The sequence below is a fragment of the Doryrhamphus excisus genome, chromosome 4 (genome assembly GCF_030265055.1).
Source record: "Doryrhamphus excisus isolate RoL2022-K1 chromosome 4, RoL_Dexc_1.0, whole genome shotgun sequence".
Taxonomy (NCBI): domain Eukaryota; kingdom Metazoa; phylum Chordata; class Actinopteri; order Syngnathiformes; family Syngnathidae; genus Doryrhamphus; species Doryrhamphus excisus.
Genome location: NC_080469.1, coordinates 15,222,025 through 15,249,805, shown reverse-complemented (window position 1 = coordinate 15,249,805; position 27,781 = coordinate 15,222,025). Strand labels below are relative to the sequence as shown.

The window sequence follows — 27,781 nt, the reverse complement described above, 5'->3', positions numbered from 1 at the left end:
CTTTAGCTAGGTGACTATGTTGACATCTCAATGACTGAGGTAGACAGTAATAATCGAGTTTTAGTGTTTGACCTGGAATATCATCAGGAAAGATAGATATGGTCGGCCGTATTGCAGTAGAAAATAGATGAACGAATTAAAATGCATAAGAAAGTTGTTGATTTTGAATATTTTTAACAGTGATTTCTGTGATGGTTTACTTTAAAATGTTAGCAAAAATACATTTTTATTGTGGTAAGAAATGCTAGATGCTAGAGAGCCAGATACAGTCATCAAAAGAGCCCTACCTGGCTCCCGAGCCATAGGTTCCCTACCTCTGTCATAGAGACATGTATTACGTTACTTCGTGTGAATAAAATTATATTCCTTTATTCTCAGTTGATTAGGTAAAACCTTTTCTTTTCAAAACAAATAAAAACATTTTATTATGTAATTTATTCAACAGTGGTAGTCGTACACAGTATGTTTGTTACTTCACAAACATCAGCAACTATGACGCGTTGAAATAACGAGTTTGTATCCAATGTCAGTTGCACAATGGCCCCGCCCACAAAACAATTGTCCCGTTTACGCATGCGCTGGCTACTATCCTTGTGTGTTTTCTCCTTGTCCCATAGCAGCGTGGTGTTGTGTCAGTCTCCTTACATCGTCAAACCTCAAAGGTAAGTCAACAACTTTTTTTTTAAAGTTCTGACCATGTGGATGAGTGTGTAAATTTAGCTTGGGTAGGAACTGTCAAGATGTGTTTGATTGCTGGATAAACACAAACAGCTGTCATGTACTCAGATCAGTTAAGGCATGTATCCACACTTGTCAGTTTATTGACATTAAAACACATCTGATGTCGTTTCAGTCAGCACAAACTGAGATTAATTGACGTTTGTGAATAAAGCGGTCTTCTGTAATGCAATACCAAATATGAGTTTGTTTGCTCCTGAGCTAGTCACAAAAGAAGGAAAGGTCATGTCTATATGTACAGTGAGAGTCTTCTTATCTGTTGGCACTCCCACCACCACAACCTATAGACATGATCCTTGTTGTTATGCAATAAGAAACAGTTTATGGTGCACATTAAAACAGTAACACCATCAGGTGCATGAAGTACATGCAGGAATTCTATATATGGATTATAGATACGCTTCGAAAAGTAACTTAGAGAAGCTAAACTGTTATGTTACGACACACATGTATGACACACTTGACTTTGATCAACCAGTAACTGCACATTTAATTATGTAGCTCTGAAATACACCAAGTTAATTGCACAATCATCACATTTCAGGTGATTGTAATGTTAGTGCAACATGAAAAATGCATTTTTTCTTAAATAAGGCGCTGTCGTGAATGCATTTGTCTTCTAATGTTAGCCATCTTGCCGGCCGCATGTAGCTTCTTCCTGTTGTTTTATCAGTTTCTCTTTGACCTTTGAGCTCCGTCAAGGCACACTGTGGATGAAGGTCAGATGGCTCATTGCCGTACAATACACATCTAACAAAGTTGCCCCAGACGGACAAGTCAATGCATTTAGATGTGAGAGATTTAGTAGCGCTCTACCCAGAGGACCCATTTTAAAATTCCAAGTCACATGTGTGTTAGTGTCAGGTTCACCCACACACTAAATTTAGAGCAGTCAGCGAGAGGGGGTCTTGGTGTGAGGTGAATGAGATTTGTGAAAAGTGACTTCAAACTAGGCCTGCAACCAACAGTTATTTAAATTCATTCAATCCTAGGCATTGGCCATTTTTGATGATTTGAACTGATTTCTGAAGGCACACAGAATATTGTGTTAGTGCTATATAAACATGGTATTTACCAAAAGAACGATTAGACCCTCATCTTTCATCCGGAAAATAAGTTTGTACCTTTTCCGATACTTTAGTATAATCAGTAGTGAAACATAGGTAAGTTTCAGCAAAATATCAGCGCTAAACAAAAAAGGGAGGAAACAGACTTTTTGTGAAAGACACATCAAGCATAACTTTCACTTTGACACAAATTTAGCCAAATATCTTTCGCCAAAATGTCTGAACAACTTTACATCAAAATAAGCAAATTCTTGTACAATATAACACCATGAACTATTTACAATTTTCACAGTGCCAAGGTCTTGTAAAATACACTTCTGACACCTTGTGGCTGTTTTTAGAGCTTAAAAATTGCACCAAACATGATCTATTCAATTGTGTAGTTGTGTCATCACCTCTTTTTGTGCCTCTCGCACAGGAAAAAGCACATAAAAGATGTATTAATAAAAGAATACCAATACCGATCACATACGTGCAGTGTAAATGTTTAAATGTACTACTGTGATGAGGTGTTGATGTTATCTCAGAGGCATTCATAGTCGTATCATGTTCCCATGCCGTGCACAAAGTAGATGCAGTCATCATCTGTTGGCTAGCATAAACTGAACATACGGCGCAATAGGGGGTCGGTGCGCACTGCAGGGACTCAGCTGTAACAACAAATAAATGCATAGTCACTGAGTTGTTATCAAAAGGAGTACATGCCAAAGTTGTCTATTATCCCTCCTCCTGGCTCCTCCGAAGAGACATGGCAGAAAAAGGAAAGGGCAGGGTGTCGCAACAGGACAAGACAGGGAACAAAGACCGCTGTGTGACATGTCACCATCATGCAGCATCCAAGGGACACGGTGAGTGCAGAGCGGATCATCAGATGCTGGAATCATCAGAGTCCCAAAGATTGTGAGCCTCATCCTTTTCCAGTTTGGATGTGGTTGATAAGAACTTAATCAAATATACATAGTATCTAAGTAAGGGATTGTGTGATATTGGTATTGGGACGCTGATGATAACGGTATAAGGCCTTGTATAGTGTAATGCACACTGTGACACAGTGATTTGCAGGACAGCTAGTTGCTGACCGACCAAAACAGCTTACACATGAACACATGGTTATAACCACATTACATTAATTACATTAACATTAATTAGTTCCTTCACATTCAAGACAAAAAGACCATTCTTTTAGTATTATTGTTGGATGGCTCTGTGGTCATTATTACCATCCTGCAGGTGCACCTAATGTAATGTAAACAGTGTATGCTTTTGTCTGCGAGCTAGCTCGGTGTTGCCATGCAGCTTTTGCGCTGGTTTCTATGTCCTCGCTGACAGCTTTGTAACACACGTTCTGCTTAGTCGTCAGTGGGGGAGGAGGAGAGTAGTCATACATCACCTTCAACCAGACAGGTCTTCTCCAGATGGCAAGCCCCCCCCCCCCTTCCTCCTTTGTGCATAGTGACTGAAAGAAAATGTTTGGTAGAAGCCTCAATAATTTTTTTGTAGTAATACGGATGTTCTTGTCATTATTTTGAACAGGGAAAACATAATTTTACCAGACAATATTGTTATATATTTCACGAGTCAATAGTTGTATTATTAGGAGCATAAAATCATCTTATCAAATTTGTAATACTCCTTTGTAAATACAGCCATCCATGTTGTTTTATACATCCATTACTGTTTCCTCAGACACAATGGCTGTCCCTCCTGCCTACTCAGACTTGGGGAAATCTGCCAAAGACATCTTCAACAAGGGCTACGGTAAATATCATTCCTTATATAACTCACAACTACATTTCTTATTAGGCCTGTCACCATAACACACTTTGCTGATTGATAATTAAATTCACAATTCACATTTCAACCACTAGATGGTACTCAAGTAGTGCACCTGTGTGAGCCACATTATCCTGCCACAGAAGTTGCCTTATACAGGCAAATTCTGAGCCCATTTTTTCATTAATTATAATGCATAAAATCCTTGTCACAATAACAAATTTTGCTGGTAGATAAAGTCCTCCAAATGATTGTCTATAATTGATGTTTTGACATTATTGGGATCATTATTTTTCATTATTTATAAGGCATAATAATTTAAGTATATCGTATCAAATATATCAAAGTATTTAACATAGGGCTGGGCAATATGGACCAAACCAATATATGTTTAGGTTGAATATCGATATGCAGCAGCCTCTCCGCCTCCGTATCTCCGTGGGGATCTTGGTGTCGCAAAGGGGTGTTCAAAGCCAACAGCTGCTCCCGAGTGCAAACAAAAGATCAAGAGGCAAGCTACAAATTTAACAAGATGAACATCTATAGCTGCACACTTGCTTAAGGAGTCGGTGTCACACAAAATCAATAAGAAAGTAATAAATAAAGCACTATAAAACACCAAAAAAGCCACAGAACATACAGAGCTGCCGTAACGAACTTGCACTCGGGCGGCGCCATCTTGAAACATGAGAACGCCCCACCAAATCCAGTCTATATCAATATGAACGATGTGGTTGTTTTTTTATATCGTGTTTAAAAGAAATATCGATATTTTAAAAAAATCGATATATCGGTATGCGTTCGCTTTAGAAACCATTGCTTCTGAGGCTTGTGTTAGCATATGCTTTCTCAAGAGGCTAATTTGGGGCTAGCATCCTGTGTCCAATCACTAGTAGCCCCGCCTCCACATAGATGCTGAAGGAGAGGACAGGAGGGTTCACTCTCTCCGTTCATTCCACCATACAACAATGCTCACAGACAGATTAATCAATTTATCGGTTATTCTGACAGGCATATTTCTGGTTATGATTAAATTGCAGGCTATGGAATCCTGAAGCTTGATGTGAAGACCAAGTCCCAGAGTGGCGTTGTAAGTATTTATTGTCTTCTCAGCACTTCAGCTGTGGGAAGTATTCACTGTGTGTCCTGGTTGCTAAGGACAGCAAACTGATCATCTTTTGTCCATAGTGCATGTGGTTGTGAGACCTCTCATTTCTAACCAAATCCTTTCTCTTTTTTCTGCGTCTTTCTACTTTGGATGCCCCTGTCAGATGGTAAGATAGTGTGTGCACGTGTTGAGGTTGCACACCAGTGCGTTGCAGCATAAAAAATTGTGATAATATTTTTACAAAAGCTTGCTGATGTAGACCATCCAAGGTGTAGACACACTGACCACTTCGCAATCCATCTCCTTAATATGCTTTTTGGCTTTTCCTCCCTGCCTCTAGTTGCTTCAGTTGTCATCTCTTTACTCCTTCCCTGAACTAATTTCTTCCCTCCGGTTTGTCTTGCAGGAGTTTGCCACCTCAGGCTCAAACAACACAGACACTGGCAAATCCGGCGGCCACCTGGAGACCAAGTACAAACTCAGCGAGCTGGGCCTCAGCTTCAGCCAGAAATGGAACACAGACAACACTCTGACCACAGAAATCACCATGGAGGACCAGGTAGAGTCCAACAGGAACATTTATAAACATCATTGAAATGCAGCAAACAAGCAGAAAGTGTTCAGTTCCAGCATCAAGCTGTCGCCATCAAGGCTTTGTTAACTGTACAGGCAATGTTATAAGTACAGTTTTAACATCTAGAACTGTCATATAAGTGGAAACAAAACGTTAACTACTGTGCAGAGTGAAACAACTTGCCAGATTGTCACATATCAGCGAGGAAACAGGAAAAGGTAGAGCATAGAAAACCTATTTATGACTTTCTAAATACAGATTTTAACATTCTTAGAGCCCTGTAGACATGAAATAACACCCCTATATTTGCCTTTAAATTACATCACATTGATCAACACTAATGCTCAGGTTAGGGGATCATGATAGGGACAGAAGAGCTTGCATATAGCAAGCTGCTGAGCTAACTAGTTAGCATCCACTTTATTTGTTCTAAACTTAAAAAAGTGTTTCAAACGGAGTGAGGAAGAAGGACAATGTAAGACATCAAAATGTACCAGTTCCACACGTTTAGACACTACACAATACTTAATCTTTCCAGCATTACAGTTGTGTCTCAATACTCATCACGTTTTTTTAAAGATCAATTAAATGTTTAATTTATTATTAATTAAATGGTTGCTGTTTCGTGGTCGACTATGGCCTATTTTTAGTTTAAAAAATATTGAAAGACAAGTCAAAAGTAGTATTCTGGTCAGCAGGAGTCATTTGTTGTAATGTTACACTGACAAGACATTAGCTTATATTACATTACCTTAACACTACATGGAGTCAACCATGGGATGTCTAACATGATAAATAAGGGTACTTACGTTGGTGTCTTTGCAGAAATAATTTGCATATGTAATTAAATTTATATGAATTTGCTTGTATATCTTATATTGTACAAAGCAGACAGCGCTCATTTCCCATTCTATGGTTATCGTCACACTTTTCCTCTTTGCCATTACTGATATCCCATACGTTAGATGCTCACTGGGCTGAAGTCTCATGAGACAATAAGTTTGTTGTAATGCCAAAGTTATGTTTGACTTTTTAGTTTGATGCATATTTTTCCAGAAAATGTTTATTGAACTGTTATTTCTTGTACAACGTTGGATGTTCTGCTTTAATGGTAAAAATAATTTATTCTGGTCTGCAGCTGGCAAAGGGCTTGAAGCTGGGTCTGGACACCTCCTTTGTTCCAAACACTGGGTAAGTGTTCATTTTTAGTAACCTTTGTAGTGTTTTCATGTAAAGGAAAATGTGTGCATTGTTACGCATAGCTTAGCTCTATTAATGGGTTCTTCATTCTTTGCGCTCTTCAGCAAAAAGAGTGCCAAAGTGAAGACAGCCTACAAGCGTGAATTTGTCAATGTGGGCTGTGACCTGGACTTTGACATGGCCGGCCCCACTGTCCACGGCACCGCTGTACTGGGCTACGAAGGTTGGCTGGTGGGCTACCAGGTGGCGTTTGACACGGCCAAATCCAGCATAACCAAGAACAACTGTGCTCTGGGATACAAGGCTCCCGACTTCCAGCTTCATACCAGTGTGTGAGTGTCACGTCTTTAACAACACGGGCTGCTCGCTGTGGATGCTCACATGACATTACAGTAGAAGCCAGTAGGTCCCGAGAAACAGCAGGACCATTCTGTCAAATACAGGATCTATGACTAGTGCTTTTGCAGTAGTTTCTTAAAAGAACACTCCTGACATTCTGGTGTTAACATAGGGCTTCTGTTTTATTCCTCTTTAATAACGCTAATGGGTGAGTAAATACTGATCATATAGATTAAGTGTATTTAAAAAAAATCTTATTGACTATATGATGTTTGCCAGGGGTTTGGCACCAGCTGCTTATAATTATCTGACTGACTGCCTGACTCAATTTCTGCTACCGTTCATGAAATTTCTCTAGAATTATCTGCAAATAAAAACTAAACATTTTATGTTAAAACTCTAGACTTTCTAATAAACCAGATCAGTTTTTGCCTTTTTTTCATAATTTTCCTATTTTGACCGAAAACTGTATCTTGGAAACTGTAGCCATGCTGCACTTCTGACTTACTATTTCTTTATTAGTGACCTAAACTAAGACACATGTCACTATTTTGTTCTGGAAGCATTTTGTTACAAGGGCTGGTGCGTGCGCCAGGCGTTGTGGCCCCCAGAGCAGAGACGAAGGTGGAGATGGTAAAAATAAGGGTATTTAATGGTAACAGAAGGCGCTCACAGAGGAGGAAAAAACACGGTATAACAAAAGACGCCGGTAACCAAAGGTCACCGGGGAACTCTGAAGTGCAACAGAAGGCACAACAGCAAACAAGGAAAAACTAGGAAGCTCAACTACTCATGGGGATTAGGCAGCAGGAAAATAACAGCACCAACAAGGTTAGGCAAAAGTGTCAGGAGTCACGAGGCATGAACAATACAGGGTAAGCAGTAGGACAATCTGACAGCGTCTTGCCAGGCCGCATGGCTTAAGAAGTCCTAATAGGAGATTGGCTCCAGGTGTGTTGGCCTGATGAGCCGGGGGTGGAGTCCTCAGCAGGGCTGCAAGGAGACAGCAGAGGGCAGCGGACCAAGCAGAGTGAATCATGACACATTTTGCTTGTAAACCAGTGTCACATGCTTTTTCATGGAAATTGGAAGGTTTTGATCGGTGGGCGATCGATCCGAGCACCCCCATTTATAACAGCTTAGTGTGAAAGCTTAGCCGCCCTTAGCCGCCTCCTCCAGTCATCACCTGGTTCACCAACAAACCAACAAATTATCCATTTCATTACGTAATATTTATTTTGCATTGTTTTGGGGGGTCTTGAATGGATTAATTTGATTTACATGATGCTTAGGTTTTCATACATTTTGATTTTCATCTGACTTTTAGGAATAGATTAACAGAGAAAACAGGTGTACACTGCACACAATATTTATTAAGACACATTAATATCTATTGTCATAAAACAATATTGATATTTTCCAGCAACGACGGCACAGAGTTTGCTGGCTCCATTTACCAAAAGGTGAAAAACAACTTGGAAACAGCGGTCCACCTGGCATGGACGGCCGGAAGCAATAACACGTTCCTTGGTGTGGGAGTCAAATACCAGCTGGATAAGGACACCTCTCTTTCTGTAAGGAACGGCCACATGACTAGTTTTATTCAGATCATTATGTCTATGGACACTCAGCATGTTTTGTTTCTCCACACAGACCAAAGTCAACAACGCCTGCATGCTCGGCGTTGGATACACACAAACTCTCAGACCAGGTTTGTTTTTTGCTTTACTACTGCTCCTTCCTGAAACAACAAAATAAACATCACTGTTGATGCTTTTCTTCCTGCAGGAGTGAAGCTCACGCTCTCTGCGCTCGTAGACGGGAAGAACATAAACGGTGGTGGACATAAGATGGGCATGGGCTTTGAGCTAGAGGCATGAAGATGAAGAGGGAAGACAAAAAAAGCACGGCAGACGAAAAGAAGAGGATAGATCCCAGCAGCAACACTGAAACACATTCTAAGGGCTTACTTAACCTTGCAGGACTGTTTGTTTCAATGCTGTATCATTTCAGCACAGAGACTTAGTGGCCACTTCATGCACAATCTCATCTGGGGCAGATAATTGAAGATTTTTGTCAGGCAGTTCAGCCAAGTATTAGTCATACACTGGCCAAGTGATTTTTGTTTTGTAGGGGTGCACGATCAGACCGATAACTATTAATTAAGACATCATACTGATTAAAGTAATATCTCAAGATAACTAATAAATTTAAAAAATGCTCTAATGAAGTGAGATTACTGTACATGTACAATGCTGGTGAGCAAATCAAACGCTCCTTTAACGGGCTGAATTTCCCCGGGTGCTCACTTGTATCATTGTTCCAGAGGAAGACATTTCCTGTGCACTAAATGCTCCATAATGAAGGGAGAAAAACTATACATCAAAACTTATCAGCCACATGAAACACCAGCATTGCTACAACGCCCGGGTCTTGGTCCTATACTGAAGGTTAAAGCGATCTGTGATTTTTATTTTTTTTTATGATGGCAGTGGACGACCAGCCCTTTACTATCGTTGAAGAATGATACCAGCTTTTGTTGGCTGGTAAACCCCTCTAATGTGCAATGACAATCATAGTAGATTATACTTGAAGATATCTGGATCCTCCACTTTTCTGAAGTTGTTAGGATGTTGTTTTATCGTGTTAAATGAAGTTTCAGATAATGAGGTGTGCTCATTTGGAAGTGAGCCCTGAAAGAAGCTCTGGATGGCTGTGAATGCCCTTTCAGAGAGTTTTTTTTTCAAACACCAGCTTACTGTGATGTCACATTGAACCAGACTTCTTTATATGGCTGTTTCCGGGTACAAGCTGTACAAGCTGAGTGGGACCAATCACTGTGGTGTGGGCGTGCCCGGAGACGGGCAGTGAGATAGACCTTTTTGGAAATCCAATGGAATACACCTGGAATAGGTGACCTTTTTGGAAATCCAATGGAATACACCTGGAATAGGTGCAGATTCAGAAGACATAGAAAGCTTTTTGTGTGGGTTATTGTGTGTAGCTGATCTATAGAAGACCACAACTTAATACAAAGGGTTGAAAAATGAGCAGAATCAGTCCCCTTTTAACTTTCCTCTAAATTAACTTTCCTCTAAATTATCCAATATCAGTAATCTAAATAACTTCTCAAATGTAAAAAAACAAAACAACCAAAAGTACATCTATTTTTTAAATCTTTTATCAAGAACTCCAGTATTGTACGACTTCTTGCATCATTTACAGCTATAAGATTCAGCAAACAAAATAATAATCTCTGGCCAGGGTATGAATAATTTTGAGCTTGTTCAACTTCATTATCAACTTGCTTGGCTCTCATAAACAAATTACTATTAGAATGTGAATGCCTGGGTGTTTCATTGTTGCATGTTTTCAAGCAAACCTCCCTCCCTTTTTTTGCCTTGTTGCCAAATACAGCGACTATATAATAAACAGTGCAATAAAAGATGAAGGAACCTTTAATTCCAACACTTCACCTCAGAACCTTCACTTGCCAGAAAGGTCTATTTTTTTTTTGGCTGTTGTCCTGTTGTGTTCAGAAACATTTCACTTGTTATGCTTGTTTTCTCAACTGATTTTATTGAATCAGTGGAATAAAAAAGTGGTGAACATTTGTTTTTGTGTCCTCATAACACTTGACATGGAAACATGACATTCAAAAATCACTGTACATGTCTAAAATAATACATGACATTAATCAGTGTCATTAGTCAGTGTACAACTTGTATAGCAGTATAGCGTTACCTTGTATAGCAGTATAGCGTTACCTTACACTGAAAATGAGCCAACACACAGCCATTATTGGCAACGGCACCATGGTTTTGGGCAGCATGAATGCTGCCGGCAATGGCGAGTAATGGTTCTCTCGTGTGTCCTCTCGTTTTCAGAGAAGAGTTGTACACTGACTACCCCTAAGTTACATCCTGTTTAAATTCTATTGTATGATTCTATGTGAAGATATAATAAAATGGCTACTGTTGCCTTGACACAAGTAAATCTTTACAAATCTTACAAAAAAGTTCTCCCTGAGTAGATGCTTATTATATTTGACCACGTCTAACTTTACTCTACACTTTATGACAGTTAAGAATGGGAAAATGTTACCTAAAAATGTCTGTAGTAAAACAAATGATTTATTCTTCCATTACTTATAAAGTCACCAGTGACCAGTAACAGATGATCGTACATTCTGAACTCAATCAGATCTTAGTTGTAAAAAGGATGATAAGCTGCCTTGTGAAGAATTTCACACCCTTGATCCAGGGCGTCGAAGCGTGTTCAACTTTTATATAAAACAACAAATGAATGCAACAAATGTCACTGTGCATTAAATAAGTTGCAAAAGGTGGGCCTTATTTTCCCTTCTGTTGTGTAGTTTGTGCTCACAGCCACTCAGAGGCAGCAGAGGACGTCCACATCTAGGAGAGGTCGCTGGAGAAACGTTGGCTTCCATGCAGCCACGTCCACTCCCTTAACATCTGAGACAGACAGACAGAATAGGGCGTTAATTGAAAGCAGGCGCTAATGGGAGACAGGATGTTATTTGTGAATTTTGTAGCTCATTCACAGAAGGGACTTTGAGGTTATTTGAATAGAGGCGTTAGTTGAAGCATTAATGATAACATCTTTTAAACAACGACCATCTTACCTCCATACTGCTCTCCGACTCCTGGATGGTATCATGCAGCAAACTCTGCAGTCGACTCTCAAAATTCTTGCTCTCCTCCACCAGAGACTCATCCCTGACACGTCCAAAGAGAAAATTGTTAACACAAAAAGTAGTTTTCACAAATGTAATTGGGCCAATTGCATTATGGTGCAGATCTAGATAACTGTACACATCAAATGATTACATCATGGTTAACCCTTACAGTCTGCTTGCAGTGGGCATGATTCACAAGATCCAGCAGATGGAGGTGTAGTGATGTTTGTGTACTCACAACTGCTGTAAACTGTGTCGGGGGGTCATTAGGGGTGGCACTGAAGAGGGCGTTCGAGATCCATCAGGGCTCCCACTTACAGGGCTCCGAACTTTACTCTACAAGATGTAAGCGAAAGCAATTTATTCATTAACAATCAATCACTAGGATGTTGTTAATGATATGAGGGATACAAATGTTTGTTTCCTTACACATGCCACTTTGAGGAGGTTCCAGAGCTCCCTTTGTCGCTTCTCTTGCAGACCCATCAGGACTTGTTCGCTCTCAGCCATCTTCATCACCACACCTTCCACCTTGGGCAGCAGCTCCATCACACGCTGGCGACAAATGCCTGTCTTACTGCAATAACACCAAAAAACAAAACAAAAGGCATGTTATTGTCTTGCCCTTTGTCTTTTTTATTGTGGTAAGACCTGGAGGTCTTGTGTTCACTGCTGAACTGTCATATGTATTCCATCATTTTGTTAATGACTAACCCTGAAAAACATGTTATCGTGGCCGAGTGGTTAAGGCGATGGACTAGAAATCCATTGGGGTCTCCCCGCACAGGTTCGAATCCTGTCGATAACGGCAGCATTTTGCAGTAACAGATGAAAATCAATGGTGAGACAAGAACTTAGGTTGAATTTGGTCTGCGCTACCACTGTAGGTGAAGTGTGTATAATGACCATGACCAAGTGAAATACAGAAAAAAGGATTGTGTAATTAAACTGTCTGGTTTTGGCTTAGTTCTCACAATAAATGCCCATGAGGTTTGGTTCGGCATGCATTTTATTATTTTAATAAGACGTTACTTCGTAAGTATGTTATGATGACGTTATTTACACAGTTGTCAAAGCTCTGTCAAAACTGCCACGCGCCCTGGAGCGGAAAAACTTGAAAAGCCTGAAATGAACCAGCACTAACAACACTGGTCCATAGTTTTCACTGGACATTTCAGATGCTGTTCAAAAGGCCAGCGTTGTCGGCAGGATTCGAACCTGCGCGGGGAGACCCCAATGGATTTCTAGTCCATCGCCTTAACCACTCGGCCACGACAACATACCACACAGAAGATAAGGACTGATTAACAAGGACAACCCCACTTGGCTGTGATCGACACAGCTGCAGCACAAAATTCAGTAAAACATGCAAGTAGATCTAGCGCTATAGAATTAGCTCTAAAGAAGACATTTTAGACTATAAACCAAGATACACTACCAGTCAAACGTTTTCTCATTCATTAGCATGAGGAAGTGTGTCACTTTTTACTAGTACTAGTAGTATGATACTCACACAGATTCATCACATTAACGACTCATTCATGTTTTCCAAATGCTTAAAAGCTCCTTGTTTTATCATACTGGATCCATATCAAAGCAGTGTGTGATGTGTTCGGATACCTAAGATGTGTGTAGAAGTCTCTGAGCTTCCTCTCGTAGAATTGCACTGCCTGAACCACCAGGCGCACTACCTCCTGGCCGTCACCTGAACACCGCTGGTCTACAACCAGAACAAAAAAAAAGACCAAATTAAAAGTCTGATGCAGAGAACAACAGTACAAATGAGGTAAAATGAAAATATGTAAAAAACATAAATAATACAAACCTTTAGGTTTCTCTCTGAGTTTGCGCAGCAGCTCCAAGGCCTTTCCCTCACTAAAAACAGAAAGGGATCATTTCAGGACGTTGAAGAACCCAAAACCTCCCAGTTATGTAAAACATTCAAGCGTTTTTTTAGAAGTGGAAGTGCTCGTGGGACCCCTGATTATGCCTGATTCTTTGCAAGTGTCTCACAGTGTGTCCAACGCCTCCCCGCTCCTCCACGGCTGGCGCTGAACGTCCAGAATGTCTTGCTGTAGGTGCATCATCTCATCCTCCAGTTCACTCACTTTGGGCTGCAGGCATGCGTACCAGCAGTCATTTTAAGAGCAAGTGAGAACGCACATGACACACAGAGAGACATACACACTTTGTACCTGACCGCAGCTAACAGCAGTCTGCTCCATCTCCCTCCACACTCCCAGCAGTTTCTCGGAAGCTAGACATATAAACTTTGCTTTAAAATCAGAGTTGGACAGAATGATGTACTATGCATGATTGTCGAGGACAATACTGTATCCCACTGAATATCCTTTTATCTTTTAATGATACAGTACATTGTTGTTGCCGAATGAAAAGCCTACCAATCCCAGTGGCGGTCTGTTCCTGGTACTTGTCCATGTCTATGTGAAGGCTGGTGGTGAAGAAGTCCAGCTTAGCCATGAGTCTCTGGTGCATGGACACCATCTCATTCTTTTGCTTAGATAGTGATGAGTTGTGTCTCAGCAAGCTCATGCTGGAAGAAAAACAAACAAAAAGCAAACAGTTCAGGCATGTGTGTGCTTTACGTGTGTCTGTGTGTCTTTCCTACATGGCAGCTTTCTGTCCCTGCTGCAGCCTCTGCCAGTCCTCCTTCAGGGAGCGGATGGTGTGCCACGCCTGGCCACAGGTCCTCCTCAGATGGCTGTAAGCCAGAACGTGCTTGGGGTCATTTTCTGGTCAATAAGAAGACATATAATGATCATTTTATTCATTCAAATAGCTCATGTGGACATAGGTTAAATACCCTGAGGCATATACATTCCAACACATTTAAAAGGTATACAATGTTTGCATTTGTGTTTTAAGAATGGAGGACTAAAACTGCCGGAATAATAAATATTTAAATGAATTTAAAAAGACGATATACATTAAATGCTGTAATAAATACAGTAACATACATTAAAAAGTTGTGTGAATGTGGTAAAAAGAGTACTCACAACTACAAGTAGTACATCCTTAGAACAGTGAGGAAAAAAAACATTTCCTCACAAATGTAATTTTCTTATTACGTTAATGCATAGATGACCCCCATTTCTGTGCATACTTATTTAAAACATATACTGTATGTATATATATGAAAAAATTACATAGAAAAGAAGCAAAATCCATCCATCCATCCATTTTCTATGAGGCTTATCCTCGGTTGTCGGTATGCTGGAGCCTATCCCAGTTGTCTTCGGACTGGTTGCCAGCCAATCACAGGGCACATATAGACAAACAACCATTCACACTCACATTGATACCTGTGGACAATTTGGAGTCACCAATTAACATAACATGCCTGTTTTGGAATGTGGAGTACTCGGAGAAATCCCACAAACCTGCAATAAAAGCCTGTTGGTGACCAAGTCTAGTATTTGAGTTACTAGTGACATCTAGTGACTGGTGTAGAATACTACATTTCATCAACATCTTTGAATGCCTTCTATTTGTATTACTTACAACACGATACAGCTATTTTTATGCTTGAAAGTGCTTAATATGTAACATTTTGCTTAAATATGCATATTTTTGACTAATAATAGGTTATAGGTATTCAGAAATCAGCAATTATTTATTATGTTTTTTTAAACCACCATAGTGTTATAAATAAGTGTGCATTTCTGCAAAAAATCTTAAATGATGCACAAATGTACAACAATAAATTATTGGTAGATTATGCAGGTAAAACTCACATTTGCAATAGTTAAGACACAGGGAAATATACTGTAATATTTTGTCACAAAAGAAGAGGAAAGAAAATGCACACTCACGGACAAAGCAGATATTTTCGGGGAGGGTGCGAGGCGTCAATGGTGGCTCGTAACTACAAGAGGAGCGATCAAACAGGAAGACGAGAGGTAAGTCTGTCCGTCGGCCATCTATCTCCTGCAGGGGCAACACAGTGCTATCAAATATTCTGTAAATAAAGCATCTTGTGCTATGAGATGTTATTCTTACACTGTAATCGATGGCACACTGCGTGGCCAACCCTTGGGGCTCCAAAGCTAAACCGGCCTCCAGCAGCAGCTCCTGCTTGGCTGCAGGGATGCCTGTGTCCTCTTCTATCCTCCTCTGCAGGTCGGCCACCGAGTCGTCACTGGAGATGGAATATGTCAGGATCTTCGCAGTCGTCATGTTCAAAACGTGAACCAGCTAAGAGGGAACGACAAGATGTGAGTCAACAATTTAGGACAGTGGTTTTCAACGTCTGAGCACCATAAGGCATGAGGAGAGGTGAGGTGCAGGAGCTTGACAAAAATAAAGAACATTTTAAACTTGGTAATATACATTTTTACCATTTTTTTAAATCACAGAAAAAACACTACAGTAATTACAAAAAAGAAACATACATTTTCTGAGGTGTGACAGAGATTTTCTTCCTGTCACTCACATATACTGTACCTGTGAACTGGAGAAATACTGATTTTGTTTTGAAATATATTTTCTTGGAAAACGGGTGTTGAAAAAAGGGGTCCTATTATATTCAGGCTTGTCTTATAGTTGGATCTATATGGTAATAATGCGTATAATACGCAATAACACATAGAAGGGGTGCAAAAAAACCCTGAGTAAATCTCACTTTGAGCTGCAGAATAAGATCCAGCTGGGAGAAACAGTTGCTGGGTGTGGCTTCAGGATCTTTGCCCCTTTCTTCCGGAGACCACTTGAGCATCAGCCGCAGCCACCTCTCCAGCTTCTCTGCTAAAAGACTATGACACACATACACACACACACACACACACACAGACACACACACACACCATGAAAGGTCTGATACCATATCTCCCCTACTTAAGGCAGCCTTACTATATTTGACATGTGTCACCTGTTGAGGGTGTTGGGCTGAGGAAGGTGTTTGGAGAAGCGGACCACAGCAGAGAGATCCTCATAGACAACAATGTCACTGTCTTGCTTCATTCGTAGTTTATTGTGCCTAAAAATGAGAAGTAAAGCATTGGTTAAAAATGTAGGCACAATACAAGAGAGGTGTCTGATATGTACATCAAGCAGAAAATTCAACTTTACTTGAAACTGAAACGAGAGGATGTTTCTTCCTTTTTGCAACCCAAACTGCCCTTGGGTTTTATAACACTGAAGTACAAAAGTCATTGACGTTGGCACAACCCACATATCCTGCAATTATTCATGTTGGCCACTTCTGTTTATTTATGTGTGTTCAAAGTAGTCACGTAACTGGGGTGAAGGTTACAAAAACTGAAGAATAACTATAATCATGCAACACTTTGATTTGTAAAGGAAGGGAAAAAAGAGTTACAGTATTATGAACAGTGATGGGAATAATGGCGTTTAAATAAACGGTGTTACTAGCGCCGTTACTTTTTTCAGTAACGGGTAATCTAACTAATTACTTTTACTGTCAGCATAATGCCATTACAATTTTCGACACCCTGTTACTGCACATTATTGAAGGCGCCTAAAAATATATCACCGACTTCATAACTAATCTGCAGCGCAGTGAGAGTGTGAGAGTGTTGCAGAGTGACAAGGGAGGGGTGGGATAACCACATAAGCAATGAGGATTGGCTTTAGTAGGTTTAGTAAGATTGCGTCTTCAGCCAATCAGAGAACTTGAGTGAGTGGGTGTTTAGAGCACATAAGCAATGAGGATTGGCTAAGGTTTAGTAAAATTGTGTCTTCAGACAATCAGAGAACTTGGGTAGGCGGGTCTTTAGAGCACGTCCAAAGATAGCATAACAGCATAGCGAGAGATGGCGAGTGAGGAGGACTCTAATGAGAAGACAGCGTTTGCCAAATGGAAGTACAGACACTACTTTAACCTTGTTGATGTAAAAGGTAAAATGTACACGTCGAATGTACATTATGTCCCTGACAAACTTTGTCCCGTCTTTGCTGTGTGTTTGTGGGCAGGGGGTAGCAGGGGGTAGCAGGGGGTAGCAGGGGGTAGCAGGGGGTAGCAGGGGGTAGCAGGGGGTAGCAGGGGGTAGCAGGGGCAAGTAATGCAATAGTTACTTTTACTGGTTACTAGTTACTTTTGTAGTGGAGTAACTCAGTTAGTAACTCAGCTACTTTTTTGCAGAGGTAACTAGTAACTATAACTAATTACTTTTTTAAAGTAACGTGCCCAACACTGATTATGAAACATGAAAGAAAGGTGACACTACCAGAGAACAGGTTGCCAGGTTGGCAAAAAGGGGCGAAATCCTGTAATGCATTCAAACACCAATGTCCCGAAGCTCCAGTAGTCCACAGTGAGCGTGTACTTCTGCCTCTCGATGAGCTCTGGAGCCTGAACGATAGGACACGCAGTGGAGGAAGTCATCAAGACCATGTTGTTATGTGGCAGTGGTTGTCTGACTTACCAAGTATTGTAGCGTTCCCACAAAGGAGGTGCAAAGACTGTTCTGGTCCAGCTCCTTTGCATAGCCGAGGTCGATGATCTTGTGGATCAACTGAAGTAGAAGAAAAAGTGGGTTTGAGTTTTAAATACATATACTATAAATGAGTGAAATGAAAACATATCTCCCCTTTGCTTTACAAGTGTATTGGATAACGCAGCAACAATAAAAGCAATGTTGTAATAGCGATAAGGGGCAAACGGGTTCACTTCCGTTAATACTAGGGGTGTCGCGATGTACTCAGCTCATGAGACGAAACAATATTTTAACATTATTCATTCATTCATTTTCTACCGCTTATCCTCATGAGGGTTGCGGGGGTGCTGGAGCCTATTCCAGCTGTCTTCGGGCGAGAGGCGGGGTACACCCTGGACTGGTCGCCAGCCAATCACAGGGCACATATAGACAAACAACCATTCCCACTCACATTCATACCTATGGACAATTTGGAGTCGCCAATTAACCTAGCATGTTTTTGGAATCCACGCATGCACGGGGAGAACATGCAAACGCCACACAGAGATGGCAGAGGGTGGAGTTGAACTCGGGTCTCCTAGCTGTGAGGCCCGCGTGCTAACCACTCGTACGCCGTGCAGCCCTATTTTAACATTAAAGTGACAAAATATAGGACTGGACAAGCACACAACCGAGTCACAAAACAATTCAGGTACACTTTTCCCGCAAATGCAAACAAAAACTACAAATGATGAAAGTTAAAATAAACCACACCGAGTGGCGCATCCAACATTTTAAAGTGCATGTAGAGGTAGATAGAGATGCTGGATGCTGACTGCTCATGATACTTCAAATGATGCTGCTGCCAAAAGAGATCAGGGCTCGACAATAACGATGTACCGATGGCCCGGGGCAAGTTAAAACAAAAAGTAAATCCAATCAGTGATATTCCCGTCGGGCAAGTGCACTTTGGCATGCCATACTGCCAAGAGTTTTTTTAAAAGCGGTTCTTGTTGGGTGTTGTTAAAACACGGACTGCGTAATTCCGGTGGTAATTTGCAAACCAATTCTTGCAAATCTTGAAATGGACCAATCAGAATAGTTTATTTAGACCGCGGTCCGTAGTCCACAGTCCGCGTTTTACCCACACCCATTCTTGTTCGCAATCAACCAATAAGCGATCGTTTGACTAGGAAAACATCTATCATGGCGTCCCTGCCAACATGGTCTAATTCTTCAACAACTTCTGAAGGAAAACACCAAAAAGTGATGAAACAGTGCCTCCTAAACAAGTATTTTATTAGCGGCAGCAAATCAAATGATGGCACAGGTGAGTGAATCACATTGCTGTGACAATTTGAAGTGGTCACAATAAAACACCACCCATTAGATCCAATACCAAGTGCTGATTTTGCACAAGCTACAAAATCTAGCGGTTCCATTTCTCACTTTTGCTTCACAAATTATTGTTTGACCATTGAGCGTTTTTTTCTGGATTAAAAACACTTTACTAGTACACAAATGTGTCTATTCAATAATGTTTCATTGTGGTGCACAACTTATAAATATCACTGCTTACTACGACTACGATGTGTAAGGTAGTATGGCATGCCATGTTAACATGCATCTCCACAATTTTTCAGACATTCCTCCAAATACAATGCGTCAGTACTATTATCTGATGAAGTATCAGCATATATTGATATATGATATCATTATGGCAGTCTTTTCATTTTACATGGGGCAAGTTCGGGCAAGTAGTTCTCACCTTAAGGATTCCCCATGGGCAAGTAATTTTTGTTTTGGAGATAATAGGAAAATACCCACTGATTGTAACAATCGGAAATTGCTTTTATAGTCCACCAAATAAACAATTACTTTTTACTAAAAATTTGTCCATTGTATGAATAATTTTGGGCTTCACGGCACAGATGTGGTTTTGTTACTTAGATGTTATGTCTCTTATAGCAGTTTTATTTTGGTTATGTTCCTTCCTGTAGTGTCTTTTCTCCTTCCTGTCTCTTCCCTCTCATGTCATTACTCACACATTTCCCCAACATCCTTCACCTGTGTCCCTTTCCCTTTTTTCCCTCAAATATCCTGACCTCTCCTTTAACAGGAGAGAAATCTGTCATGGTTCATTTGGTTCAAATTAATTGTGCTTAAACAAAAAGAAGAACTTATCAAAAATAATAAATTAGCTACAATGTCTCAAAAATAATACATTTTCATATGTTTGTTAGATAACACTGCACCAGATGAGATGAATAAGATGCCGTGGATTGTTATGTAACCTTGTAAAAAAGAGGCCCAGACAGGAAGTTAAGAGTAAACTCAACAAGAACTTTATAAATGCAGGGATAAATTGAGGGATTCGGTTTTCCGTCGTAAAGTAATACTGAGGCAGAGTTGAAATCTTGTCCTCTCCCAACCTCATTTTTGTGGTTTGTGCATACTTGTCATGGGGAGAGGTTCAACTCACCCGCTTCTCTCCCTGCTGCAGGACAATGTTTTCGGGTTTCAGATCTCTGTGGATTATCCGCTTCTTGTGGAGGTAGGTCAGCGCTGAGGCTGAGAAGAAGGAAAAACAAGGATGTGAGCGGTTTAAAATTGGCCTAATACAACTTTCATGACAGGAACCTCCAGAGAACCACGCTTCTGAGAATTGATTACACACTATGAGCATGAATTGGCTTTTTGTCCAACTCCGTATCGACAAGTTTCTGGCTTTTTTACTTTATATGACATCACAGCACATGGCCACTGATTTACTTCATTTTCTGGCTTTTCTACTTTATATGACATCACAGCACATGTCCACTGATTTACTTTATTTACCGTCTTCTTAACATCACAGTGCAGTGTGACATTCATGGGTAACTTTTCGATGGCTGTTGATTTAGTATTTTTTCATTGTATTGTGGATTTCCCCTCAGTTGGTTTCTTCAGGTTTCTGATTGGCTAAAATGTTTGACGGTTATGGTACCACTGATTGGTTTAGCATACATGTAAACATATACAAATGGTGTTTTTATGTTAGAAAAACATCTTGCAGATGGAGGCGGGCGAGAGGTGGGGTACTCACATTCACTCGCACTCACATATCGGGGAAACATTGAAATAATACATATATCTGGGTATATACAAAGGGTCATTGTCATGCTGTAAGATGAAAGTGCTCTTTAGCTTTCAAGCATGAGTCTGGTTCACTAATGGGGGAACATTCCAAGAAGTTCTGGGTCTACATGGAATGATGGGCGTCAACCATAATCTTGTACAGTATGTACACTCCTCACATTCACTCATGACTTATTTTTACACTTCAGCATTTAGTTAATAGTATTCCTGGCCTATTTGACAGCCCCCTCCCGGCTAGCTAATGATGATCGAAGAGATTGCAGCTGTTTGGAAATTGCCCTCTGTCGGCAAGATCTGAGAAAGCGTTTGTCTATCAAATTTCACAAAGCATGAAAGTATGTCAAAGAATGTGTAGCATTATGAAGAAAAGATGAAAGGGGGTCAGCCAACTATCAGGAAACACATATCAGTGTGTAACAGGAAAAGCCTTTTCTATACTAAATGACCCACAGCACATGTGCGTTCTGTCAAAAGGTGTTTATACATAAGGAGACCAGCACCACATGTTGCACTGGGCGTGCATACATTGCGAAAGAGAGCAAAGTCGTCGATAATGACGTATGCTTCGGCCTAAGCGTGAGCTGTCGCCATGGTGACTAAGCGCTGCGGTTGTCGGGTCACCAATGACATCATAATACAGTCCACAAGGACCATTGGGTTTGACACGACAGGAAAGTAATCACCCTGCCAGCTCATTCAGACGCATAATTAATCAAACAATAGTTACTCTTTGACAAAAGTCACGGGGCGATACTCACAAATGTCGCACAACAGAATCAAAACGGACCCCTCTCGCATTCCACAGCAGTTCTCCAAGAGGTTCAGATACTGCGGAGGGAAGAGGACACAGTCAAGAGTAATGACCTTCATGTCATATGAAACTGTCTTCCTCGTGATTTAGAGCATGCCTTCATTTCATCGCCATTACACAGCTATTTTCCATCCATTAGGTACATTGTGTCCCTGATGGATCAGACGTACTATAAGATTAGAACAGACAAACACAATACTTAAAGTTGTTGATCTTGGTTTTGGTCTTGTAGAGAAGAAACAGATCAGCATTTTGCTTTCCAAAGGTTTTATTTGACATTTTTTTTTACGATAAGCAGACTGAGAGGATGAGACTGAAATTTATCTCTATTTGGACATTTATGCTGTTTATAAAATGGCTTTGTGGTTCTTACTGGTGTTAATAATCTGCATGGCCTCAGGCTAAATACTCACTGGTTTCAAAAGGAAAACATTCAAAATTTCCTGACTGAAACAAACTCAACGCACCATTAAATAAGATTGCGCCATTGTTGTATGCCCCAAACATAAGACAGCCTGTTTTTAGGACAAAATGAAAGAAATCATAAGAAGAAGCTGCTCTGTAGTTGTATAATGTCTCTGTTTTGATGATGACTATTATCTTAAAATTAGCATCATAACTGGTCCTCTGTTGTTTACTAACACGCTTCACCTTTGCGACACTGTATTGTAGCTGTATCTCTCCAGGTCAGTCATTTGTGTGAATGACGGGAAGAAAAACTGTAATTTGCTTGGGGGCATATAAATACTCGATTTTTTTTTCTCTGGAAAATATCTTATACTCAGGTCAATACAGTAGCATGGTGCAAGTTCAGGCTCAAAGCAGGGTAGCTCCTGCAATCAACACATTAACATGTAGTCGTATTTGTACCTTTCTCAGATCCCCTCCCTGGCAGTACTCCATCGCCAGCAGTGGCAGGTCGTTGGTGGCCACAAGCTTTTGCATCCCCTCAGGGACTTCCCTCGCCGCAACCACGTTAGCATGATCCAACCTGAGTATTGAGTTTAGACGTGTTTCATGAATGTATGCTCATTTAAACACTAATTAATATGACTCATCTTTTAATGATGCATTATTAACAAGAAATTCCCGAATGAGGTGATTTATGCGCCTGAAGCTGAAATCTATTCATTTTGCATCAACCATTATATCCAAGCACTTCATATTAAGCAGGTTTTCCCCCTAGGCTCGACAATTATGAGACTAGAGAGACACAACAAATCCCAGATGAGTAAGTACTTGGCAGCAATTGTGTGGAATACACCCTTCGACAGGATGAATCCTTGACTTGGGGTGGGGACTTGCCTTGAACAATACAGGACACAATGATAGAGCAGAGGGCATGAGATTCATAGTAAGATGCTCTATAACTAAGAAGATTAACTCTAGTATTGACAGTCTATGAAAGGAACATAGACACAGACATTTGATCTTGTAGTGTACATCCTGCAGGATTGTACTGTACAGTTTTAGTGGGTGTTGGCCACACAGTCATGAGATCGGGAAGACCTGGGTCGATTGTCCGCTGGGGTATCTCTGTGTGGCGTTTGCATGTTCTCCCCGTGCGTGCGTGGGTTTTCTCCGGGTACTCCGGTTTCCTCCCACATTCCAAAAACATGCTAGGTTAATTGCCGACTCTGAATTGTCCATAGGTATGAATGTGAGTGTGAATGGTTGTTTGTCTATATGTGCCCTGTGATTGGCTGGCGAACAGGTATACACTGCCTCTTGCCCAAAGTCAGCTGGAATAGGCTCCAGCATACCCCCGCAACCCTAATGAGAATAAGCGGCATAGAAAATGAATGGATATGATAAATCCTTCAGATTCAAGTGTGGTAGGTACTTGAATGTCAAGTAAACTAATCGATAATTTAAATAGTCTTAACAACTTTCCACAACAGAAACTGCACAGTACACAACCAACTGTACTTCTTGAGAGCAATTGAAACACTCCACTTCTGCTTTGGCCAGGCAAGGCAAAGGATAATCAAAATAACAATGCTGTGGAGCAAGTTATCAGGACGTGACAGCGACAAGAGCAGGCGACACTGCAATAATAAGACACAGACAGGTTATTCAAAGCCCTGTCATAGTCATTTGTCTGCATGGTCATTTGATCAAATTAGTGGACAAATTTGAATGTGTTCTGAAGATAATCATACAAGCACAACTATGAATATGACCTCACATGGAAAACACATTACATTTCTACACACTGAAGTGTAGCAGGGATAGACTTCTAAACATAGAGTACGGCAGAACCAAAACATTATTAAGGTCATGTTTCGTCAGAATAAGTGCATGTAGACATTTGTGCTGTAATAATATAATACTAGGCTGCCTCAAACATGCCGCCTGGACTGTGTTTGTACCACAAGTGGGAGTGGGGATGTATCAGAGGTCTGTGGTCGTAACCATGTCTGTCTGAGAACGATGCACACAGAAATGCTTGCATACCCACGTTTGGGTTGACATGCACATACGTGTCTGGAGTCAGAAACAATTTAAAGACACGCCCACAACACAGTCATAAGAGGAAATGAACACCAACGTGGAACACAGTGCAGAGGTGGCACACTGTATTCTCCCAGAAATAACCACAGAGTTTCCATAAATAACATGTTATTTAATGCCCTGTGTGATTTTTACTATTTTGGGATAGACATTTCGTGTTGAGAAAATAGAAATGGGGGTGTAAGACTAAAACGTCAAAAACGTCATGGAATGCATAGTAGTGAGTCACAACAAACAAAAGTGTTTTTCCTTTCTAACAGCAAATGGAGTGCTAAGCAATGCAACAATGAGAGTGGATGGTACCAATTAAGAGGAAAACCCCTGAAGAAATGGCGCTGGCACATACACAGGCTAGATTCCCCAACAACAACCATCCAATAGAGTTCTTCAGTGCCGGTCCCAAGTCTGAGTAAATAACTGCTAAACTGTTAACAGAAGTGAGGAAAATACTGTAAGTGCTGTATTTTGCTGGCATAGAGGAAACACCCCAAACTGCAAACGGAACCGGATATAAAATGAAAATACTCTCTTATATTCTGGTCAATCAGGACAGATCATAATGGAGATGATGAAATATTGATAACAGCAGCGCTTATGTGTACAGGGAACCGAAAGCAGGCCTGCAGTGCATTAATCATCAATATAAATAAAGGATTAAACACTTTCAGTGTTGGCCTCCACTATGAACTCTGCTCCTTTTTCACATAATGACTGACTGACCTCTTCATCATCTGTATCTCCAGACACCATCTCTCCTTGTTTCGCTCACTCAGCTCCTGGCGGCACTGTTTAATAGCAATCTGCTCCTCCGTATCCTGCAAGAACACATTTTTAAAAATGAAAATATGTTGTTTGTAAAGGGTAACTGGCAGGACAAGCATGGGTTGGCATAAATAAAAGGCTGACTGATTTGGCTCAGGTATTAATAATAGAAGAGGCAATGAGTTACAGATAAATTACAGACAAATAATGTATATACTTATATACTACACTCATATACTCATTAGATTACTATGATGTCGTGCAGAGGACGAAGGACATAGTCTATATGTAGTTTACTGTCTGATGAGCAACACAAGAGGACATCTCTCATTCCGTGTTCTCACAGCGTCATCATGGACCTGCTTCCCGTCACCTGATCTACATCCTAATAATAACCAGCGGCATTGTCATCTATACGGGAAGAAGGAAGCTTAATCATCAGCAGTGCCCCCTTCAGGTTCTCAGTGTTCCACCCATGGCTGGCTGAACACCTTTTTTTTTACTTCCATCACAGGGCACATATCGACAAACAACCATTCAGACTCACATTCATACCTATGGACAATTTGGAGTCACCAATTAACCTTTAAAACACCAAATCACAGTTTTGTTGTTTTTTTTTGTTTTTTACTAAATAAGACATCCGACTTGCAAGTCATGTTGCCAGTTTATATGTTAAAAGTTGAAATACTTTGAAAGCAACTGGCGGGCCGGATTGAAACGCTTGGTGGGCCGCATGTGGCCCAGGGGCTGTAGTTTGCCCACCCCTGGTATAGCGCATTCATCGGAATATAAGACGACCAACTTTTTTTGATCACATCTCTGTGTCAGATAAGCATCTTTCCAGGGCACTGGTGCGTGTGTGAGTGACAGGAAGAAAAGCTCCGACTTGAGAAGTAATTTGTCTCCGCCTGTTGGTTTGCATGTGTATATGTCTAGACCCTGAGCATAAGTTGACCCATCTCCACCTTATAGTATGTGGGTGAATATGCGCATTGAAACGTCAGTAATTCAAAGTCCATTATATACATTACATTTGGTACATTTATAACATTTGGTATCCCTGCTCAATGTAAAGTACAAGAGCAGAATCAAAAATTCTGCCTTTGCGATGATAATAATGCTCAGTTTTGACTGACACTACCAAATATGTTTTAATGTAATTTGTACCAATATAAAACATTTGTTTATGTTACAAAAGTGAATTCATCTGTAAATTCTACCACAACAAGCACCACTGTCATACGATTTCCTCCCTATTTCTGACCATGTCGTTTTAAATATTTACACATGGTACAAACTGTTTAAACTACCAAGACTTCTTGTTTAACATGCTAAACATACACACACGCATCTCATAATGACTAACGCCAGTGAAGCCCAGTCATAAAGAAAGGAAGGGGAAGGTCCGCTGAGTGTGTGTGTTCATACTTCCATACTGCACATCCCATAATGCTCCCATCCTGTGACTAGGAGTGATGTCATTATGGCGATTACATCAGATTTTATCCACTACAAGAGGACAGTTTCCTGGGCTGATGTGTAACTATTTACAGAGCAAGAAAGATAGCATTAATGTATAGTATATATAGTCTTAAGATAGTAGATTGTAGCTGTTCACTCATTGATTTTGCATGTGATAAATGGTCTTTGTTCAGTTTGTCTTGGAGCTCATTATAGTATGATTGTGCATGTGTACCTAACGCTGTGGCCGGTTTGTATTTTATGCCACAAAAACAATGTATTGGCAGGAAAGAAGACAGTAAAGTTCCTGCAGTAACCTTATTTTGCCATCTGGTGACATTTCCAAAGCCTCCGGTCCCCAGACGCTCCTTCAGCTCCCAGGATCCACAGCTCTGTGGCTGCTGCAGAGGGACACGGTTCATGACCTCTCCGGCAGCTCCTGCAGTAGAAAAAATAAATTACAACTTTAAACATGACATGCTTTTCACACATAATGCTTTATAGGTTGAAGCATATCCCACTGCAAGTAATATTATTGTAACAAAGTATTAACTCAAAAATGGATGCACATGAACAGCAAGACATCACATTCATTATTATCATTTTACATATTACTAAATATCAAGCTATATTCTTCTTTAATCTATACTTTATACATCTTTGGATGAAACTTTCACAATATATTTATTATTGTGGTTTGCAGTGGTGCTGGATCAGAGCTTCTTGGAGTCTCTAATCACAATATCAGAAACACTTTACAGTGCAGAAGGATGATGATGATGATAATAAAAGGATAATGCTCTTCAACGTGGTGTACCTAATGTTTTGGTCGGTGAGGTGTACATTGCAAACGTGAACAACAATGAACTTTACATTAATGTGTCATGTTCAATCTGTTTATGCGGTGATAACGACAATATATTCTCATTTGATTTGGGCAGAAAACGACATGCGTCTGTCATGCGTTTGTACAATCATTGCATGTCTCACTGAGTCACTGAAGTGTTGTAAATGTTGTTTTCATACACACTTTCAAAGTTATTGTCGGTGAAACGTCAAGCTTACCTGCTGACTGGTGTGAGCGCCTGAAATTCTTACGAGTAAAAGTCCACTCTTTTTTTTGGTTTAAGTTAGAGAAATGAAAATATCGCCGAAAAGTTCTGCCACTTCCTGATAGTGAGATTTCCTGTAAACGT

At 40.5% G+C, this 27,781-nt stretch overlaps 2 protein-coding genes and 2 non-coding genes across 5 annotated transcripts; 2 read left to right on the top strand and 2 right to left on the bottom strand.

The window, feature by feature from the left end:
• The first annotated feature begins 565 nt into the window (after positions 1–565).
• On the top strand, positions 566–10,413 carry vdac3 (voltage-dependent anion channel 3). 2 transcript variants are annotated; one of them, XM_058070844.1, is made up of 10 exons: positions 566–662; positions 2,550–2,653; positions 3,492–3,563; positions 4,619–4,668; positions 5,093–5,245; positions 6,399–6,451; positions 6,565–6,792; positions 8,223–8,373; positions 8,453–8,510; positions 8,588–10,413. In XM_058070844.1, the coding sequence occupies exons 1-10, from the start codon at positions 574–576 to the stop codon at positions 8,677–8,679; spliced, it is 1,050 nt and encodes a 349-aa protein (XP_057926827.1). In that variant the 5' UTR covers positions 566–573; the 3' UTR covers positions 8,680–10,413. The 2 variants fall into 2 exon arrangements, with proteins under 2 accessions (XP_057926827.1, XP_057926828.1); XM_058070845.1 differs by lacking the exon at positions 2,550–2,653 and having other exon boundaries at positions 574–662.
• ikbkb (inhibitor of nuclear factor kappa B kinase subunit beta) lies at positions 9,505–27,781 on the bottom strand. Its single transcript, XM_058070843.1, has 22 exons — positions 27,651–27,781; positions 26,903–27,024; positions 25,080–25,174; positions 22,716–22,836; positions 21,793–21,862; positions 20,379–20,467; positions 17,906–17,995; positions 17,708–17,832; positions 16,390–16,497; positions 16,144–16,273; positions 15,522–15,716; positions 15,335–15,449; positions 14,131–14,254; positions 13,904–14,055; positions 13,697–13,758; positions 13,515–13,615; positions 13,327–13,376; positions 13,122–13,221; positions 11,931–12,078; positions 11,740–11,837; positions 11,448–11,541; positions 9,505–11,277 (listed from the first exon to the last, which is right to left on the bottom strand). Exons 2-22 carry the CDS (start codon positions 27,005–27,007, stop codon positions 11,218–11,220), a joined length of 2,232 nt encoding a protein of 743 aa, XP_057926826.1. The 5' UTR covers positions 27,008–27,024; positions 27,651–27,781; the 3' UTR covers positions 9,505–11,217.
• On the top strand, positions 12,228–12,309 carry trnas-aga (transfer RNA serine (anticodon AGA)). The gene has a single exon. It is a non-coding gene; the product is annotated as a tRNA-Ser (tRNA).
• Positions 12,699–12,780, bottom strand: trnas-aga (transfer RNA serine (anticodon AGA)). The gene has a single exon. It is a non-coding gene; the product is annotated as a tRNA-Ser (tRNA).

What these genes read in the sequence shown, in the direction of transcription:
- vdac3 (XM_058070844.1), top strand. Translation starts at nt 574, where the DNA reads ATGCGCTGGCTACTATCCTTGTGTGTTTTCTCCTTGTCCCATAGCAGC. An exon ending in CCAAGTCCCAGAGTGGCGTT is followed by an intron (nt 4,669 to 5,092) that starts GTAAGTATTTAT and finishes TTTGTCTTGCAG; the next exon opens with GAGTTTGCCACCTCAGGCTC. An exon ending in CACACAAACTCTCAGACCAG is followed by an intron (nt 8,511 to 8,587) that starts GTTTGTTTTTTG and finishes TTCTTCCTGCAG; the next exon opens with GAGTGAAGCTCACGCTCTCT.
- ikbkb (XM_058070843.1), bottom strand. Translation starts at nt 27,007, where the DNA reads ATGAACCGTGTCCCTCTGCAGCAGCCACAGAGCTGTGGATCCTGGGAG. An exon ending in TCACCAGATGGCAAAATAAG is followed by an intron (nt 25,175 to 26,902) that starts GTTACTGCAGGA and finishes GTGTTCTTGCAG; the next exon opens with GATACGGAGGAGCAGATTGC. An exon ending in CTGCTGTTAGCTGCGGTCAG is followed by an intron (nt 13,616 to 13,696) that starts GTACAAAGTGTG and finishes GCATGCCTGCAG; the next exon opens with CCCAAAGTGAGTGAACTGGA.